The sequence below is a fragment of the Netta rufina genome, assembly GCF_964035555.1.
Source record: "Netta rufina genome assembly, chromosome: 2".
NCBI lineage: Eukaryota > Metazoa > Chordata > Aves > Anseriformes > Anatidae > Netta > Netta rufina.
The window spans coordinates 35,402,350-35,421,538 of NC_140124.1; the positions used below are offsets into that span (position 1 = coordinate 35,402,350).

General features: G+C 34.3%; 1 protein-coding gene across 3 annotated transcripts in view; it reads right to left on the minus strand.

The window, feature by feature from the left end:
* SKAP2 (src kinase associated phosphoprotein 2) overlaps positions 1-19,189 on the minus strand; it is a 116,303-nt gene that overhangs the window by 77,507 nt on the left and 19,607 nt on the right. For all 3 annotated transcript variants that reach the window (XM_084282511.1, XM_084282510.1, XM_084282512.1), the window contains one exon: positions 16,513-16,617. In XM_084282511.1, the coding sequence (XP_084138637.1) occupies positions 16,513-16,617 (105 nt within the window). The remainder of the gene's footprint in view (positions 1-16,512; positions 16,618-19,189) is intronic.

A 19,189-nucleotide genomic window follows, 5' to 3' on the forward strand; every position in this document is an offset into this window, starting at 1 on the left:
CTATACCTTGTGTTATCTCCATGATTTTTCTGATTCTGAAAACCAGAGAAGAATGTGTTTGTTTTTTTTTTAATCATTTAAAGGAATACCAACATTTTCTCATTAAAATATTATCAAAATTAAAGCATTATACAAAACTTCAAACACCTTTTGTACTTCAGAAGAAGGCATCAGCTTAAACCCAACCAAATAGTCTTTTTACCATTTACAATAACACTCAAAGCCATGGACGTTGTATACACGTTTGGATGACATCTGTTAATAAATGATGTGGTTCTGAGGACAGAAAAAAAAGTTTACCCAATGTCCCTTTAATATCCATTTCAAAATGTCAAAAACTTCAGAAAGCTGGAAAGTGTGAGACGTAATGGAGAGATCTTACCATGTAAGCAGGAGCTAGAAAACAGAGCTAGTCCTGGCGCTTAACCAGATTCCTTTTGCAATCTTGGATAAGTCAGAGCTACTTTGCCTCCACTGCTGCTCTTTGTAAAAGAGAAGCAGTATGCACTTATTTCTAGAAATGCTGTGAAATGTTGTTGGTTTCATTGCATTTAAAAAAAAAAATAAGAAACCACAGGGGAAAAACATTTCATTTTCTGGCCTGCTGTGCTGCTTCGCTGAATACCCCTTACCACAGTACCCCCACCACCATCACGTTTTCAAAGTAATGTAAGCAATTTGTGGGAAAAAGACAGAAGGGCCAGGGGAAGGTTACAGCATGTATACAACAAGGATGTCACGTTATGTATGCACTGCATGCATTTCAGAGAAAACTGCCTACTTTCTTCTGTGGTAGCTATAGTATATAGTAGCTTGACAGAAAAAAGAAAACCAAGAAAAGGACCATAAAATAGGATTCTGGTGATGAAAAGCAAGATGATTCTGATTATCTAAATGAAATTATTTTCCATGAAAAACAATTTTTGATCCTAATAACACCACCTTCTCCACCCCTCCTTTCTCAGATCAGATACAAATGCCGTTATCTAACATACAAATAGCTCATTGAAAACGGTGGTCGGTAGGGACATATTTCAAAGCCAAGATTTTCCTTCTGTTTGAACATGCACTTTTTTTCAATTCTCACTTTCACTCAAAGAGAAAATATCACCTGTAAAAAGTAAGTTTAGTTTAAGGACTTATTTATATAACCAAGCTTTTATCATTCTACCTCTTTCCCCACATCAGAAACTTGGAGGTGGCACAACGGGTACCACAACAAAAGAAAACAAGTAAATGTGCATAACCAACTTTCAAACACTCAAAATAGTAGGATTCACCACCTATGTATAAATTCATACTATGGCAATATTAAATAATTCTTTCAAGTACTATTGCTATGAAAGCTTCTACAGATAACTGTGTCCAATATCACAAACTATGCTGAATATTAAGGCCTAGATATAGTAATATGAAAATAGAAATAAATAAATGGTAATACAAAGAATAATACTGCTGCATTCCTAACCAGTGGGATTTTTTTCCTGAGTTGACAGTTGTATTTTTAGCAGAGGATGTGATTTCTTTGGGCTTCAACTGACATGACAGATTTAATTTCAACCTCTACTACACACCTCCTGTAGAACCTAGGTCCTACACTAGAATATTTGCATATCCGCTTACATACTGCTTCTCCCACTTCTTGTTTTTATCCAGATTCAGTTCTCTGAAGCATGGACAAACTCAGATTAAACACACATACATACAGTGTAGAATTATAAAGCTGCCTTGATCCAATGAAAATAAGATGACAGATGAAACATACGCTTGTTGGCAACTACCTAGCTTTCAGTTCTTTTTTTTTTTTCCACACCAAAAAATAAATCAGCCTCAGACTATGTACATAAACTGAATTGCTATAAGCAGTCAATGAATGACTAGTAACAGAACTGTACCAACTTTCATTATAGAGGTTCCTGCAAAAATATTTGCATCTACAATAGCTATGTTAATGCAGTGTCAGATTTCCTCATGTTTCCTGCAGCTCTCTGAAAACCAACATACTTTGACAACAAATTCTTGAAAAACACCTGACAGAATTGTGATAGAGAGCACTGCATGGAAGCCACTCTGTGACAATGAAGATCTAGAGGACAAGACTCCAGGATCAACTTTGTCATGTATTATCTCCACCCATATGTGCCTTCATATTACTACCAAGGTCCATTTCTGTGCAAAATTAGAAGTATATTCTCTTCGTTTAATAAAATGACTAATCACTATGCTAGTTGTTCTTAGTTCATGAACAGTATTTTATTCAATTGTCCATGTATTTAGCCAAAAACACATACTGACTAAAGATGTCATTTCTAGGCATGGAAGGGAAGCACAGCACACAGAGATAGCTCTGTTCAAAATCACTTAAAAATTAGTGGTGTATTAGTTAGAATAATCTTATAGATGAAAAAGCTAACATGAAAGTCATGAAAGCTGGGACTGACTCTCTCAGTCCCAAAGGATCCATGAAGAACTACAGAAGCATCATCAATGTAAGTATCAAATCAAAAGGACAAATCATGGCCTCATGCGTACTACAGTGGGAACCAAAATAACTAGTTACATTGCAACCACATCCTTCCTTATTGTAATGCTTACCATAAAAAAAACATTGTTCTGTTTTAATTCTTAGAAGGCTAGGGGAGAAAAAAAAAAGATGCTCCTAGTCTAAGCTAGTCAATTTGTCAGTTTTTGAGGTGATTATCATTCTTTTAGCTTGTTCAGTCATTTAAAATCACAAACGTTGTAGTCATTTTGATTCAGTAGATCTGCTTTATATATAAACCTTTGTGGTTTGTATTTGTGATTTTTCTTCATTGAAGGTAATTTTTAATTTAATATCTGAATTGCAACTAACCAGAGAGAGAAAATATGTTTTATATACATAAAGAAGAGAAGACACTCATTATACAACTTGGAGAAGAAGAATCATAGAACTTAAAAAAGACTGGCCTAGGGATTTAATTGAGGTTCAGATACCCAAGGCACTTTACAAAACATAGCAAGCAGCTATTTGGTAGCAACATAGTATGGTATGATTCAGTGCACCTCATTATTATTCCCTAAAAAGGAAAACAAAAACAAACAAGAACTCCCACAAAATGGCTGTTTCCAAAGGACAAAGGCAATTAACACGAAAAGAAAAAAAAAAAAAAATGCAGTGACAGTGTATCAGAGTGGCAAGGGAATTCAAAGATGCCATCCACATTAAGGTATATTTCCCAAATTAGGTCTGAAAGAAAACAAGAACTGTAGATTCCTCAGACCTGTTTAAAGTTAAATTTACCCCAGGTTGAAAATATCCTAGGAGCACAAAATGACTGAACTAATTTTCCTTCTCCACACATGCATTTATAAAGGTAGAAAACCTTCTTCTAGATAATATCTTGCAAAAGGAAAATAAAATGCCACTAATATAAACATGGCAGCAGTGTAGTTGCAGCACACAGTCTATCAAAAATAGCCGTAGTCATGCTGCCTTCAATCTTTGTATGTTTGGTGTATTGCACATCTTAAAACATACATTTATTTCTGCCTACCTGGAGCTATACAACCAGAAGTGATCTGTAATAAATTTATACATAGACTTCTTAACGTAACCAAGAGATGTTTCTAAAGAACATCAAAAAATAAATAAGAGATTCTTTATATGCAGTGTGGTTACATTCATACAAAAGCCAGTCACCCAATATCTCAATGATTGTTAATGAAACTGAAAGCCTAATTAGCAAGATGAGGGGACTAACCCCAGTGTTCTGGCCCACCTCCAATTTGAATAATTGGATCCACCTATGCAAAAATCCCCCTTGTCATTTCAATTAGGTAAGATATTCCTCACATCCTGCTCTTAAATTGCTTGGTATTGTTTAGAGTGCCATTGTAAAAGCTCCTGCATTCTGCCCTGGAGATAGTTACATTTTCACAGTAGCTATGTGGCAATTCCTATGTATTTTAGTAACTGATCAAAAATCTAGTGCTTACAAAGGTTCTCTACAGTGAAAAAACAATAAATGCTAATTCATTATGTATTAGAAAGAAGCATGACACTAGTGTAGAACACATGTAACACCCCAACTAAAATTAAGTCATCCAGGTGTAAGCATCTCTTTGGCAATTCAGCAGCGTAACAAGCAGCCCCACCTTATCACATTGTCATAAAACCAAGTATCTCTGAAATTAAGCCAAAGCTAACAACTCTCCCTACAGTCTGTAAAATCCTTCCAGTATATTGAAACACTCCTCTAAAAAATTGTATGTACATACTGAAAATTTAATATTTGAGAAGTTGCAGCCCCCCAGAGCCTCCATAACAGTTGCACCCATCTCTACATCTTGCTTACTGCCCACCCATATGCACACCCCATATACCCATTCCCCATATTAGGCAATGATTCTCCTTCACCTCTTTCAGTTTCTCTCACCCCCCTTCTCCCCACCTTCAAAATTCTCAAAAAAAAAAAAAAAAAAAAAAAAAAAAAAAAAAAAAAAAAAAAGTCTGATCTTTGTATTTTGATTTAAAAGTGTTTATCTGGCTAAAAAAAAAAAAAAGAATTCCTAGCTGGAAAAAATAAATAAATAAATAAAAAGAAAAACAAGAAAAAAATTAAGACTCTGATAGGTTTAACTTAGAGGGACATCTGGGGCTTATTATTGTCCTGCCATATCAGACAGCTTTCTTCCTCTCCTCTTCTAGCTCTGAATTGCCACTGAAATGGTTATTAGTAAGCAAACTCCTGGATGCTTATGTTAGCCAAGCTAGTATGGCCCACAGACCTTTTATTGTGCACTCCTGCTCCAATTCTCCGGAGCCCTTAAAAGATACAGTTTTAACAAAGTATAAAGTCCACATGAGAAAGAGCTCCTCATTGTTTTAGTTATGAAAGCTAGAAGATATCTTTTAGTTAGGAAAATATGCAAGCACATACCTGCATCAAAAATTCACATTAACACCAACTGTACCATTTCATGCAACATTTCAGTAACCACATCAGTAATTTATTGCTCCACTATAGCAGTATGGAAACTTCCACAATAAAACACAGGAGCGAAAAGAGCTGTAAAACCATAAAAAAAAAAAAAAAAAAAAAAAAAAACTTTGCTTTTTTTCTTGCCCTGCCCTCCTAGGACTGTAAATCTCAGGCTTTCTTTTTCCTAAATTGTCTTTTTTCAAGGATTACCGGTGTTATAAATACCTTTGCCATCTCCTGACTAGACAGATTTTCTTCTGTAGACTCACTTCCTGTGGGAAACGTTACATTGAAAAGTACACACACACCATGTATTAAAATTGCAACCACTGTTACACTTCTGTTAAAACATTAAAAAAAATATAATAATAATAAGACAGCTTTCACTTTATCACCACCTTCCATAAAATGAATATCACTCTTGCATGGGAGATAGTAATATACATATCCAAAAAGCTATTTCAAAATACAGTAGAAAATAATTTCCATTAAGTAGACCTGCTGGGGAAAAAGCCGCACACACCAATGATTAAACCTAAGTGTGCATCTGTCCTTTAAATACGCATAGCGGTAAGCGCTGACACACAGGAGCTCAAATCATGGACAGCCTTGCTGCAAATACAGGTTTGCACCAGGCAATACTAAATTAAGAAGTACCTACGATAAGTTTGCAAAAGACAAAGGAAAAATTGGTTGTAAACTCTTCTGCATTGCAAAGATTTCTTTTGTCTGTCAATCAAGAGGAAAGTATTATTCCACCATCACAAAAGGAAAACCTTTGGAGGCAGTGTAGGTCTGTGTGTTGTGCAAATGTGCAGTTGCTAAGAAGCAAATATGCTTCTCTTCTAATCAAATAGCCCAGCTCAGCAATGCTGCTGGCTTGGGGCAAGAAGCAAATTCCACCAGCCACAAACTTAGAAACAGTCTTGAATTATTTGTTGCTGACCGCTGGCTGAACCCTGTCCTGATGAGCACCATCACCATTAGCCACTTCTCAGTGTATTCCATCAACCGATGGCAATAGCAGCATGCTGCAGCTCAGGCTACAAGAAATTGATCAAACAGGGTAATGAGACTATTTCTTCATGGAGGTTATTTTAAATGAATATAAATATTTTCTTTCTACATAATTTGCCACAAAAGGTCACTGAACTCCCTGCGATTCTAAAGAAAAATGCTGTAGTATCCCCTTTATATATTTGAGTTAGGATATAGCCAACAAACAATTCTGGGCATTTTTGATGATCGTGTAAATCTTAATGAGGTGGCATCCCAGACAATTGATTAGCGGCAACGTTTTATCTTCACATTTAGTTATGAACAAAAAGAAGATTTGGTGCTATTTTTGAAAATCATGATATATCAACCCCCTTAAAAATCTTTCATGAGAGAACAGATTTTGTGAAGCTGAAGACTTATACTTTTGCTGCTATAATAGATCACGTATATTTAGCCATACTTACCATACTTGGCTTTATAGCAGCTTCTATAGATTCTTTCAACTGAACTCATACATTAAAAATACCCACTTTGTGCCAGAGTCAAGCTGCTGATAAGGAGACCCACGTTCAGACACCTTGTCTTTCTTCCTCTTCTTTAAAAGACAACTATAAATAGATACCAAACGGCCCTTGGAATTTAATTCAAACCAACTGCTACAAAAACCTCACAGCAAGGTCTTCTCTGCCCCACTTAAGATTTTTACTCCTATCATTTCCAGTACTGAGAAATTTCTCCAGTGCCGGGAAGGAACAATAATATTGATTTAAATAACAATTTAATTGCATTTTATTAACACAGACATTACACTAGGGTAGTACTAAGACTATGATAAATAAATAGCGCTGATGATTTTCTACTTTTAGGGCTAATAATATACACATTTTCCAGTAGGCCACTAAACACAACTGTTCAGTGTTTGAGAGTTCAGTGTTGAACAATTGAACAATTTTAAGAAAGTACTTTTAACACAGACTGCTAGAAGAAAATGCATATTTACACATAAGGATGAGTGTAACTCATTCATTTGAGACATGGCACTTGAAAACAGTGGCTCAAATAAAAAGACTGTAAAATATAAAAATTATTAAGGGATTGTTTTAAAAACTAGCCTTGTCCTGATTAATAGTTAACACATCAATAACATACTAAAAAGAGAAGGCTTTGGATTTTATTTTTTATTTTTAAAATATCTAAAATATTCAAAGCTTTTTTTTTTTTTTTTGCTTTTTTTTTTTTTTAAGCAGAATAAAAACGTGTTATCTGGAACTCTATTCTTCATATTGTGTTGGGATCCTCAAGCTTTTTTTTTTTTTAATATGAATGTTTCTGAACTTTACAAGAAACAGAAAAAAATGAAATAAATAATGAATAAATAAATAATAATAATAATAATATTAGATCAAGATGATTCTCTCCCTGCCTCACATCCCCATTAAAATACTGTTTACAGAGCACTCTTCTGAATCATTAATACTGTCTTGATATTTTGTTTGTTAGTGAAACACATCTAAGACTTGAACAAAAGAAAGGAACTCAGATGTGTGTTCCACTGAGCCATCCATTTATAGATTTTTATTTTTTTTAAAGGAAAAGTTTACAGCAAAAATAAAACTACAACTAATAAAAGGAAAGATAGCTCAGTTGGCTGGTTCTTCCAAAACATAACGCTTGTCACTTCTGTCCCACAGACCCTTCAAATTCTTATAGATCATTTATACTCTCTTTAAAAAATGAAGTTTCCAAAAATGAAAGAACAAATTCTACAATCATATTGAACCTCTAAAATAAACTGAGACAACATGCTAGTGCTTCTCAAGAAGTTCAAAAATCATGACAAACTATTTTAAAGATGGGTGGAAGATGCCAATTCATATTTAAAACCTTATTTTTCTTTAGAGAGGAAATTCCTTATTAAAATAAAAATAAAAATAAAAACCCCAAGCACAAGTGGCCCTTTACAACATCAATAAAAAACAATATTCATTTATTAAAAAATAAATAAATAAATCAGCATCTACTAGCAGAAGACATCTCATCAACTGACATACATTTGACAAAAATCAGTGGAAACAGCAAAGAAGCCAATGCAACTTCTAGTGCCAAGTAGCCAGATGGCACTGCTGGAAAAATTATATCTACAGACTGGCAGCTTGATCCCATGATTATTGCCCAAGGGAGGAGGAAGAGGAAAACAAGAGGTATTTCAGTGTGATGGAGTAAATCAATTATCACCAGCTCACTATGGCATTTTCACATTATTCTTATACCACATTCTAAATATCGCTGAAATGAATGAAGACACTGGAAGATTCCAGCGATCTGAGACGGAAGAAAAATGTACGCCATATAATAAAAAAGCAATACATACTTAAATACGTCTCGATCAGTTTCATGACATAGTCCATAATATTTCCAAGTGAAATTTGCAGATGTGTTTGTGGTTAACAAGAAAAAACAAACTTTCTGTTTTCCAGGTTTTATTTACTGCTTTAAATCCCAAATGCTATGCATAGAGTTTGGTTATGTATAGAGACTACAGAAGAAATCTCTGCATTTGCCAATATTACAACTACATTCTTCTGTGTATTTTCCACTCTTAACTTGCAGATGTATTACATAAATACAGAATAACCACTTTGCTAAAATATTCCCAAAAGCTTTGGTCAAGAATGTTTGTGGTAGTCTCACCAGTTATTTCTCTGTTAAAACACAGTATTAAAGCTAGTTTCTGAAGAAGCTATTAGAAGAAGATAAATTACTCCATTCTTTAATTCATATAAGAAAAGCTGTTATAGATATCAAAAAGACAATCTTTCCCCCCACCGCCTTCATATGCATACAAACTCAAATTACTGAACACAAAATAGAAATGTAAAAATGTGTTAGACTCTGCACCTGGAAACATGCATGGTTAATTTTTTTATTTATTTTTTAATTGGAATTCAATGACAATGCTACCATTAACTTCTTTCCCAGGCAACTGTAATATTAAGGCCCATTTCCTGTATCCATGCTTGAGAAAGAGTAATTTATCTGTTATCTAACAAAAAGGACTCAGACCACCTTCACTCCACTTGTCTCCACATTCTTATCTTACAGCACACCACATACGCACTACAAACATCCTTCTGGCACCACTCACATTCGTTCTATACTCATCCTTCGCCTTGCCTCTTCAATACAAAGTGACAAGGCACAACTGTGGATACATGAAACACATAAATTAATTGCATCTTTGAATACACATCGTATCTTCTCCATACAGAATACAGAAACACAAAAGTTGACAGTTGAACAACAAACAAAGAATTTGTTTCATATGAAGACTAGGATATCACTGGAAAGTTATTACCAGGCTGAGATGTACTTGTACATTGAGGCTGACAGAGTTGAATATTCAGGAAGAGGCCAGGAAAATCTTGTTTAGACCACAAGAGGTTTTGTTCCATTTTACAGTACAGGCTCATTCATAATGCTTTGCCCAAAATGGGCCCACAGGAATTTCTGACTACCAGCTGTAGTGAAGACAGGGATAATATCCTGTTGGGATATTACCTTTCATTATTGTGATAGTGGTTAATAGGTTCTGACTTAGGTTAGTTAAGAAATTGTAGTAATAATTTTAGTTTGGAAAAAAGTCAACATTCAATATTTTGGTCTCCCACTCTACACTTAATCCTACTTTGATAAGTAACCCAAGTGAACACCTACAAAGAATTACTGAGCAAGCTATTAATCAAGCCAACACTGTCTAGTGACAAATATCTAAGGGAAGTATGGTTCCTGCTGCAAATTTTTAAGCAATGGACAATGGTCACAACATCACCTTTTTAGAATGACAATAATGAACTTGCCCATGCAGTGGGTATTGTAAAGATTTGATTTGCAATGGGTTGTTTCCTGTGTTCACAGCATTTTGATAAAACTTGTTATGATATAGTCTACTTTGTCATTCAAATTTAATCTCAATTTTAACAAATATTAAACCACTGCAACCTCCTCTTTTTTTAAAAAGAAACAAACGTGCATTCAATGAATACCTGGATTGCATGATACTTGAGAGTAAACAGGTCCTTTTTCTACTTCCTTAAGCTCTACAGATGGACTTTGCACCTCTACAGAAAGTACTAATCACTTAAAACACAAAAACAGGAATATAGGGAAAAATCCTTTTTCTCTTCTTTAGTGTTGATATACATACACTTCCATACATACGATGAATTAAATATGGCCACAAATTCTTAATCATCAATACTGAGTTTAAAAAAAAAAAGCCTATACCAAACTTAATTTATTATTTTTTTTGCAAGGGTATACTTTTTTCAGTGAGCTCTTACATCCAGGCCGTGACATAGAAACACAAAGTAGCACACATTTTACATATTTCTGCAGAGAAACCACACAACCCATTATGTTTTTGTAGGGTTTGTTCTCCTTTGAGATGTCTGGGGATACTGCATAGCGTATGTTGACCCACTGCCTTGTCTTACTAGGTAGACACCAGCAAGGAAAACATTCCTCTTGCCTAGAAAGCAAAGCAGCAACAATCTGTTGAACTTGCTCACCTCTGGAAGGGTGCTGGATTATCACCCACCCCAAAGTGTTACTGAGGTAGCACGAAGCAGTGTTCTCATCTCTGTTTCATGCATCTTACTGGTCCTGGGAGGGAAGGAGTAAGGAGCAGAATGGAAGCTGACTTGATACTGTTGTTTAGCAGGAAGAAAGCGGAATTACAAGGAAATCACATGGTAGAAATCTGTTCAGCTGAGGAAAGTGTTAATAAGGTCCTAAACCCATAACTGAAAACCTTATCCCATACCAAGGAAGTTGAAGGAAAGTCTTCCTGCTTCCTTTTTATTTCAGATTCATAAGAACTGATCTAGAAAACATTAAGCCAACAAGCAACATAAAATAAATAGAAAAATCTATTGCATTTTAGCCTCCTGTTTTTTACCGTAATATTTAGATAACTTAAATAAAATTATGATCTAATATGAAGAAGAAATGGCTCAAACACGTTATTTGTTTTTATTGTGGATATAGTCCTGTGTAGTGGTGGAGCATACATGGCTGTTTTGTTATTGCTCAGTCACTGAAGCAACATAGATGAAATAAAATGAGCAACAAACCATGTCATTTCTCCCATGGGAGAAAGGTAAATGTTAAAAGAACACAGGGGTTTATTGTTTAATAGGAAGTTTTTCATCATGATAATTAGAAGTTCAAACGTTTTAGTATCATCAATTTGTACACACTGTTAACCTACATGGTATCATTTTTAACTTTACCATTGACTTTAATAGGGCCAGAATTGCACTTAAAACTTCTGTTCCCTGACAGAAATTCATCCCTTCTGTTCTACGCAAATGGTTTAAATCAAAATTAATCAGATTAGATTTCCATATTTTAATGTACTTTATTTATTATTTATTTTTTTTAACTTCATGCTTCTCCAAAATTAGTCCTTGCTGCTATATTCACTGCTATGGATCCTATAAACAAACAAACAGCTCGGTTGCTTGGTTTTTTTCATATGATTTAAACAGCAGTTACATTTGGAGAGTTACAAAGCCTCTTCTCAGTCTCTAAATATATTCATGGCAAAAAGAAAAAAAAGGAAGTATACCATTGTCATGTCCTTTATGGACAGAAGAGTCAAATGTCAAGAGACTGACAAGAAAATTTTAGGATATATCCTCCTGCTAGCAAGCACAAGGCTGCACTTGGACAAGCTGCCTGGGCAACACTGTGCAGTTGCACCATGAGAGATTTTTAGGAAAGATGGGACAGGTGTCTGCCAAAAAACATCTCAGGCATGGGAAAGGTGATACATTGACTTTACTCAGAGGTTCCTCCTAACCAAAGGATCTTCTTTATAACTTTTGACTATTATTTCAACAGGGTTAACACCTTCTTCTCATCTATTAAACAGATTTGAACCTGGGAATTCATACACATGTTCCCACATGCACCAGTATCCCCTTCATCTTGGGAATACAGATTAAAAGAAGAGACATGGGTTTCAGTCATAAACTGAATTTGTAAGATACTCTTCATGTTTTAAGCTCCTGCTTAGTATGTTTTACTTTGCATTGTGTTCAACTTGTATAGATTTCTATTCAGGATGACATTATTCAAGTGTTCCTCTTGCCTAGAAAACACTGAAGGCTGCAGGTCTTCAGATTGTCCACAAGTGTCTCAGCGAAACTAACTCCCTGACATTATCAGTCTATTTAAGAATTTTCTACTAAAAAGCATATTTTATTCATATGCTATAGTCAAGTAGGATAATTTGAAGAGCATACAAGTCCCCAGACACATTTTTAATACTTCTTTCATCTTCACATGCTCAAGGCAACATTTCTAGACCATCCACAGAAATGAAGATGACCTAAATTATTTTACCAGCATTCACTGTGATCTTTTTAGATCTAGTAATTACCAAATCACATACTCCCTTCAGAGCTAAATATAGACGTATCTCCTTCAGAAGCAGTAGGTTCACCCACCGTAGTTACAAAAATGAAGTCAGAAAGTGTGTACCTTCAAAATAATAGCATCATCGAGTTTGATGCTATTATTACAATCAAGTTTCTATACAATAAAACAAAAGATTGTACTGTTAAAAAAAGAAAAAAAAAAAAAGATCCTAAAAGACAGTTGTACTATTCAAGCGTAGGAAAGTTCCAGTTTGGCATAGATATGGAATCTAGATTTCCTATCATCCCAAGAAACCTGAAAATTTAATGAAAATCAGTAATTTTTCCCCCTTAATACGACTTTTTCATTTAATTGATTTCATTTAATTATCATCTCAACTAAAAATAAGCTTGTCACCAACTTCATTTAAAGTTTAAAGTAAACTAAAGTTTAAAGTAAATAAAGAAATGAATAATTTCACTTTTTAAGTATTTTGGTATGCTTTGGTTCCTAATGTATCTAGAGATATATTTTCCACTCCATACGTTCTTTAAAATACAGATAGAAGGGGAGTAAGAATTTACAAGACGTAACGTTGTTACACAACGTACTATACAAAAAGCTGTCATTTAAGTTGCAAGAAACCTAGTCATCAATAAGTGAAAAAACACCCCGCTCAAAAATCAATTATGTTGAGTCTTTTGTATAGAGAAGTAGTACACCTTTCAGGCAACTGGTATTAATGAGCAGACATGGCTATAGAATCTCCATCTGTTTTTCTGACAAAGCTGTGACTACTCCAGTCTCTCATTGAAATTCCATTAATCTGGTGCACCAAGGACCAATGCGAAAATCAAAACTCCATCTAACCCTTTATCAGCTCACAATAACCTACAAGTGAACTCTGCCTGTTAGCATACAGCAAGTTATGATTTTGCTATCAATCAGGCTGTTAGCCAATAAAAAAAAAATCAAGTTAAGCACAGAGTGCCTGGCAGTGCTGTTTTGTTTTGTCTGTCTTGGTTTTGGGTTTGTTATTTTATTTGGGGGTTTTGTTGTGTTTTATCCCTCTTCCAATTTCTGTAGGGTGTCTGGACATGTAAGCCTATGCATCATTCTCCTTCGTTGTGATTTAATTGCTGCCAGCAATCAAGTCAAAGCATCACTGAAGTGTGCTTGAATTTCATTAGAAGATATAACTTATGCTACTTTCCTACAGTACCTAATAAACCATAAAGAAACCAAAACACATATGGCTTGAGGGAATAACTGGAAAATTAGGTGGCCATTTGGGAACTGAGTGAACTTTTGAACCAGAAGAACAGAGAAAAAGAAATATTAAAAGGAAAGACAGACTTAGAATGCACACAGAGACGTGGGGGTTTGACCTTTTCAGTACCTAGAAAATTACATTAGCATTATGAAAAATACATATCATGTTTAGAGTTTATAATCCATCAAAGTTTAGATACTTTGTTAGTGCCTACCATAAGGTAAAAGTCAAAAGGACAACATAACAATCAGATTTGACAAAAGGCCTTTAGGTGACCTGTGCTAATTTAGTTATCCCATACTTATTGTTAAATGGATTATCTCTCTTGTAATTAATACACCATTAGACAAAGGTCACACAAAAACTCCAGGATTTTACAATGACTGTAATGCACACGTAATACACTAATTCTTTATCTGTTATCAAGCGGGTGCCTTCACAAATTATGTTTTGACAGTAACACGGCAAAGCCCAATAGTGATACTTTCAGAAGTCATGCAAATCTTGCCGTCTGTAACTCAAGCATATAAAGGTAAAAAAAAAAAAAAAAAAACATTTTATTTTATAAAAGAAAGCAAGCATAAAAGGTTTTGTATAAAAAATATAAATGGGCTCATAAATAAATAACACTTCTCCATTTGGTTACTACATTTAGGCCCCTCTATTAATGCCGAGAGCCTTGATCCTACACAAATGAGGTTTTACACCTGCACACAGCCCTGCTGAACTAAACTGGTAACTGCATAAGACCAAACGTCTGCCTTACGGATCCAACTATTTGACTAGGTTTTAAATATGGTGCATTAACAGACTGTTGAAAAATAAAAATACAGTATTAAGCTTCAACAAACGCAATCATGCCTATGAAAACAAAAACAAATTGCACCTCTGAGATCAATTCCCCTCTTATAAGATTCCCCCAACACAGACTTTCATACATAGTCTATGTGGCTACACTTGAATGATGGACTACGTATGTTAAAATCAAAATGCTTTTGAATGGCCAGGATGTCATTCCAAGGGGGGAAATAGCAACATTCCTATAATAAACGTTAAGTATTTACAGATCAAGATGTGTCATCTTTTTTTTTTTTTTTTTAGCTTTTCCTCATGCTGAGCTTTCACTAGATAACTGAAGAGAATTTATCCAAAAATTTAGAATGAACAATGAGATAACATCTTAAATATAAGAAAATCACACCTACCTTATTTCCACCCAAAACCGTAATGAGTTAGCCAAGATATTGCTGGGTAGGTACTATACCTAATATCATAATTGGAGCTTCCAAAATGGGCTAAAACTCAATTAATCATCTGCATAAAATCATATGGTATTTCATATACTCTTGTATCAGCATTCTTCAGCCATTCGTTATTTGTTTTTTATGAACGTTACTACTTTTTTCTTGATTAACTGTTTTGAAACAACTACATAATCATATCTCCTATTAAACAGTCATATGATGTTGTCACATACCCTTTATGCAATCAGTACCATGTTATTAAGTTACAATTAGAAATAATGTTGAGATTATGTTTGTAAGCAAAAATAAATAAATGGAAAGTTGCATTCATCTGTAGTTTAGAAAATTAGCTTCAGTTTTCTAAAAGCCATATTCAATTTGACTGATAATTACATTTCAACAAGAAAACAAAAAGGCTTGTTTCTATTTTTTTTAATAGAAGGTCACATTGCTAAAATGCAACAAGCTCAATATAAAAAAGTGTGATTATTATTGCTACACATTTTACAGAGTCCTGGATATAAAAAAAATTGTGTTATTCTGAATCAGTGGTTAGAAGGTTTATCACTTATGCATGTACTTGACTTATCCCTGTTCTGCAATAGACATAATTTTATACCTCATAAAAGCAATTTATGTTTCCAAAGGGAATAATCTGGATAACATAAACTGTGGAGTGCTATGTTGCGGGAAGCATATTTTCATTCAGCAATTGTATTTCGAGAAGGAACTGCACAGTTTGATCATCATATCATGTCAGAAAACATCACTCACTAGTAAGTCTATCTAACTTCCACTGCCACAAATTAATATACATCGTTAATTTATTTGTACATATACTTAATTTATTGCTACGTATTATCCGTAGAAGGTTTTTAATATTATGTATACAATAAATGAACCTCAAAAATATGGACACTGTGCTAAAGCAAGCTTGTTAACTATTGAAATATTCAATTGTTCATGTCTTCAAAACAGTCACATTTAGCATTAAATGTAATGAATACAAAACAAAACAGCATGGAAAACAGCTACAGAGCCCAGATTATTTTTTTTAATACAAACTCAAATTTAAAATGTATATAACGAAAACATTCTACAAAAGACTATCTTAATGCAAGGAAACATAGGAATAATTAATTTAATATTTTATGAACCTATTCTGTATGGAGTTTGCAGAAAAATATCAATCACGTAACTGTTTCATTATTTATACGATAAATAATACAGTAAGCCATTAAGTAGCACAATAAAATTAAGCAAGAATCTGATAATGTTGAATTAACAAACAATTTGTTACTACAAATATTCACACTGTTTTAGCCACTGATCTATCTTTAAAAACATATGCATCTACAGAAGATGTTTTGTTATGAAGAAACACGAGTTTAAAAAAAAAAAAGGCAGATCTGTGACAGCTACCACTATGCTCTGGTACCACTAGAGAGAGCTCTTCAGTTCCTTTAAAGGTTCTTGTAAAGGTAAGAAAGCTATCCAGCTGTGATGCTTATCTGTTTATCACTAACATTCTCATCACGAGGCTCCAATTACATGAGTTTGTAGCAAACTGGCACATCTAGTATATTTTAAGATAAACAGTGTCACATACCATCAGAGTGTCCTTCATCGTCTTTATCATATCGGTCAGATGCTATTGAGACACTATCAGGAGGCGAAGAAAAAGAGCCCTCAGACTCTTCCTCATCTTCCAATTCTGTTAAAGTAAATAAAATAAAAAAAAGACAAAAACATTACTCGCCAATACAGTCTGTCATACAAACACAGAATCCAAAGACAAGTATTTTCATTATTCAATTTATTTTATTCTTCAGGAGGATATCAATTAGTATTTCAAACTCAAAAATACCCATTCCTCATGCACTCTCATAACGTGCATATTGTACTTCAAAGCACAGCCACAAACACCACGGCTCTGGAGCAACATGAGAATTGGCCAAGTGCATTTTGTTGGAATGGTTTTCTTAAAGGCTGTCATGTAACAACCCTACTCTTGGTGCTGTGTGGCTGACAGCTTCTTCTACAGAGGGGTATAAAAAAAAAAAAAAAAAAACAAAACATCCCAAAGAGGTGGGCAAGAGAAAACATTGTCAGGAAGAGAAATAGGAAGTGTCAAGACCAGAAGTTCTTCCCTTCTAAGTGCTGAGAGTATTTGCAGCAACTTCCTTCCAGTGAACTGCCAAACTACTTTTTGCAGCAGTTTGTTGCCCTCTGTCCACTTTTCTTCACCATAATTACGGATTACTTTGCAATGTAGTGCATGGTGTACTGCTCCCACAAAGCTAAAAGCAGGATCGACTTCTGACAGTGCCCAGTCTGAACGTGTGCCTAACTGCAGCATCCTATTGATGCATTCCTTAAACAACTGAGTGCCCTACTACAGCGTATACAAAATCTACATGATCAGCTAATCTGTGCACTATGCTGATCCGAGTGTATTAAAGGTAAGGCTTTGGGAAAGGTAAAGAGAAATCAATATTAGTTGAGGCTTTTGTTTAGTTAAACAAAACTCAAGTTCTCCTTAAGTTCTTTCCAAAGCTCAGTATAATTTCTGAGGTTTTATTTTTGTATATATATATATATATATATATATATTTATATATATATATATATATATACGCACTATATCCAGGCAAAGAAGATGTAGGAAAACAGAAAAAATAAATACAACTTGAACCATGATTTTTTTAAAACAAAGTATTGGCAAACAAGAAAAATCCAGTAATTAAAGCTGATGCTAACACCAAACCAAAATCATAATGCTGATGCTCCAATAGATCAAATGACCCTCAATTTTCTCAAAAAGCAAGAAAGATTGTTTAGTATATTCATATGCAAAACCTTTCCAGAGACCTCCAGACATGCTTCTCTTTTCATACATTCCTTTTTGGAGCACTGTAACATATCTAATTTCTCTAGATCCAAAATAAACCCCTATGAACAGTGAAAATATTCTTCTCCACACCCATACGAACCACATTCATCAGCTGGACTGTCTAGCCATGGTTGAGAGTTTTACCTCTTCTATTTAATAACAGAAAAACATGGCAAATTCAGTCTGTGCCCAAAAAGCACCACAGGTCTTACCAAAGAGCAGAGTGCTTTCTTTGCAGATAAGACAGTCAGATTTTTTACTTTGTTGGATTTTTTTTTTCTTTATAGCCCAAGACTGCTGAATACCAAATTGGATTTTCCTTTCATTAATTTAGTATGCTTTTCTTGGGAAAGGTTCTTTTCAAGCTCCAAGGCCATACAACAACTGCTTAGAATCTGAACCTGACTCCAATCTATTTTTGACACAGCCATCTTCCAGTAGCTCTCCAGCTACCGTGTTAATCTGATCAAAATATTTGCATTTCATCACACCTGTCAAACCAATCAAAAGTAAATTATCCCTCTCCAGGATTCACCTCTTCCTCCAAACAGAAAACCACAGAGCAGAGAGAGCCCATGAACAGAAAAATATTATGCCATATTTACAGCCTGCATGATCATCTGTCACTCTTGCCTGCCAGAGACCAGTTGCCTCTCTATGCATATATATATAGAATAGATATTATAAAATAGATGGTTAAAAAAAGAGTAGACATGATATTCACAACTTATACGTTGTCAAGAGTTGTTCCATTACTCCCCTATCCTAAATTTTTACTAGCTTAGAACGCACAGAATATAGGCGTACATAACTCCCCACCTCTGGTACCCTGGTTGTCAGCCGAAAATGCCCTTTTATCAGCTATGCACAAATGTACTGTCAGTTAACCTTCATGAAGATGCCAGCATAAATTTTAAATATTAGGCTGTATTTCTAGACGAAAACATTTCCACAAGCAAAACAGTCCAGCACTCAAAAGCCACAGGCTGAACAGTACGAGTAAACCTAAGTATATCTGGATGACTAATAGAAAAGTACACATATGAAAAGAACATTTCCATAGAATTTTACCCCTCCCAGCAATGCATAATCTCCTTCACAGGAGTTGTAATATTTATGCCAGTTTATGTAGATACACTTCTAGCCTGTTCTTTCATTAAACTACACTATTAGCATTTTCTAATTATATTGAAGATTTTAAATTCAATAAACCTTTGTGCTTTGCATTCATATAAACACCAAATGATCTATAAAGAATCTTTTTAATATATATATTTATATATATTAAATATATATTTAATACATATTTAGAGCATCCCATGTATATTCCCTAGGTATACATTATATTTAAAACAACAAAAACCATAGGCCCATAAAATATCGATTTATGATA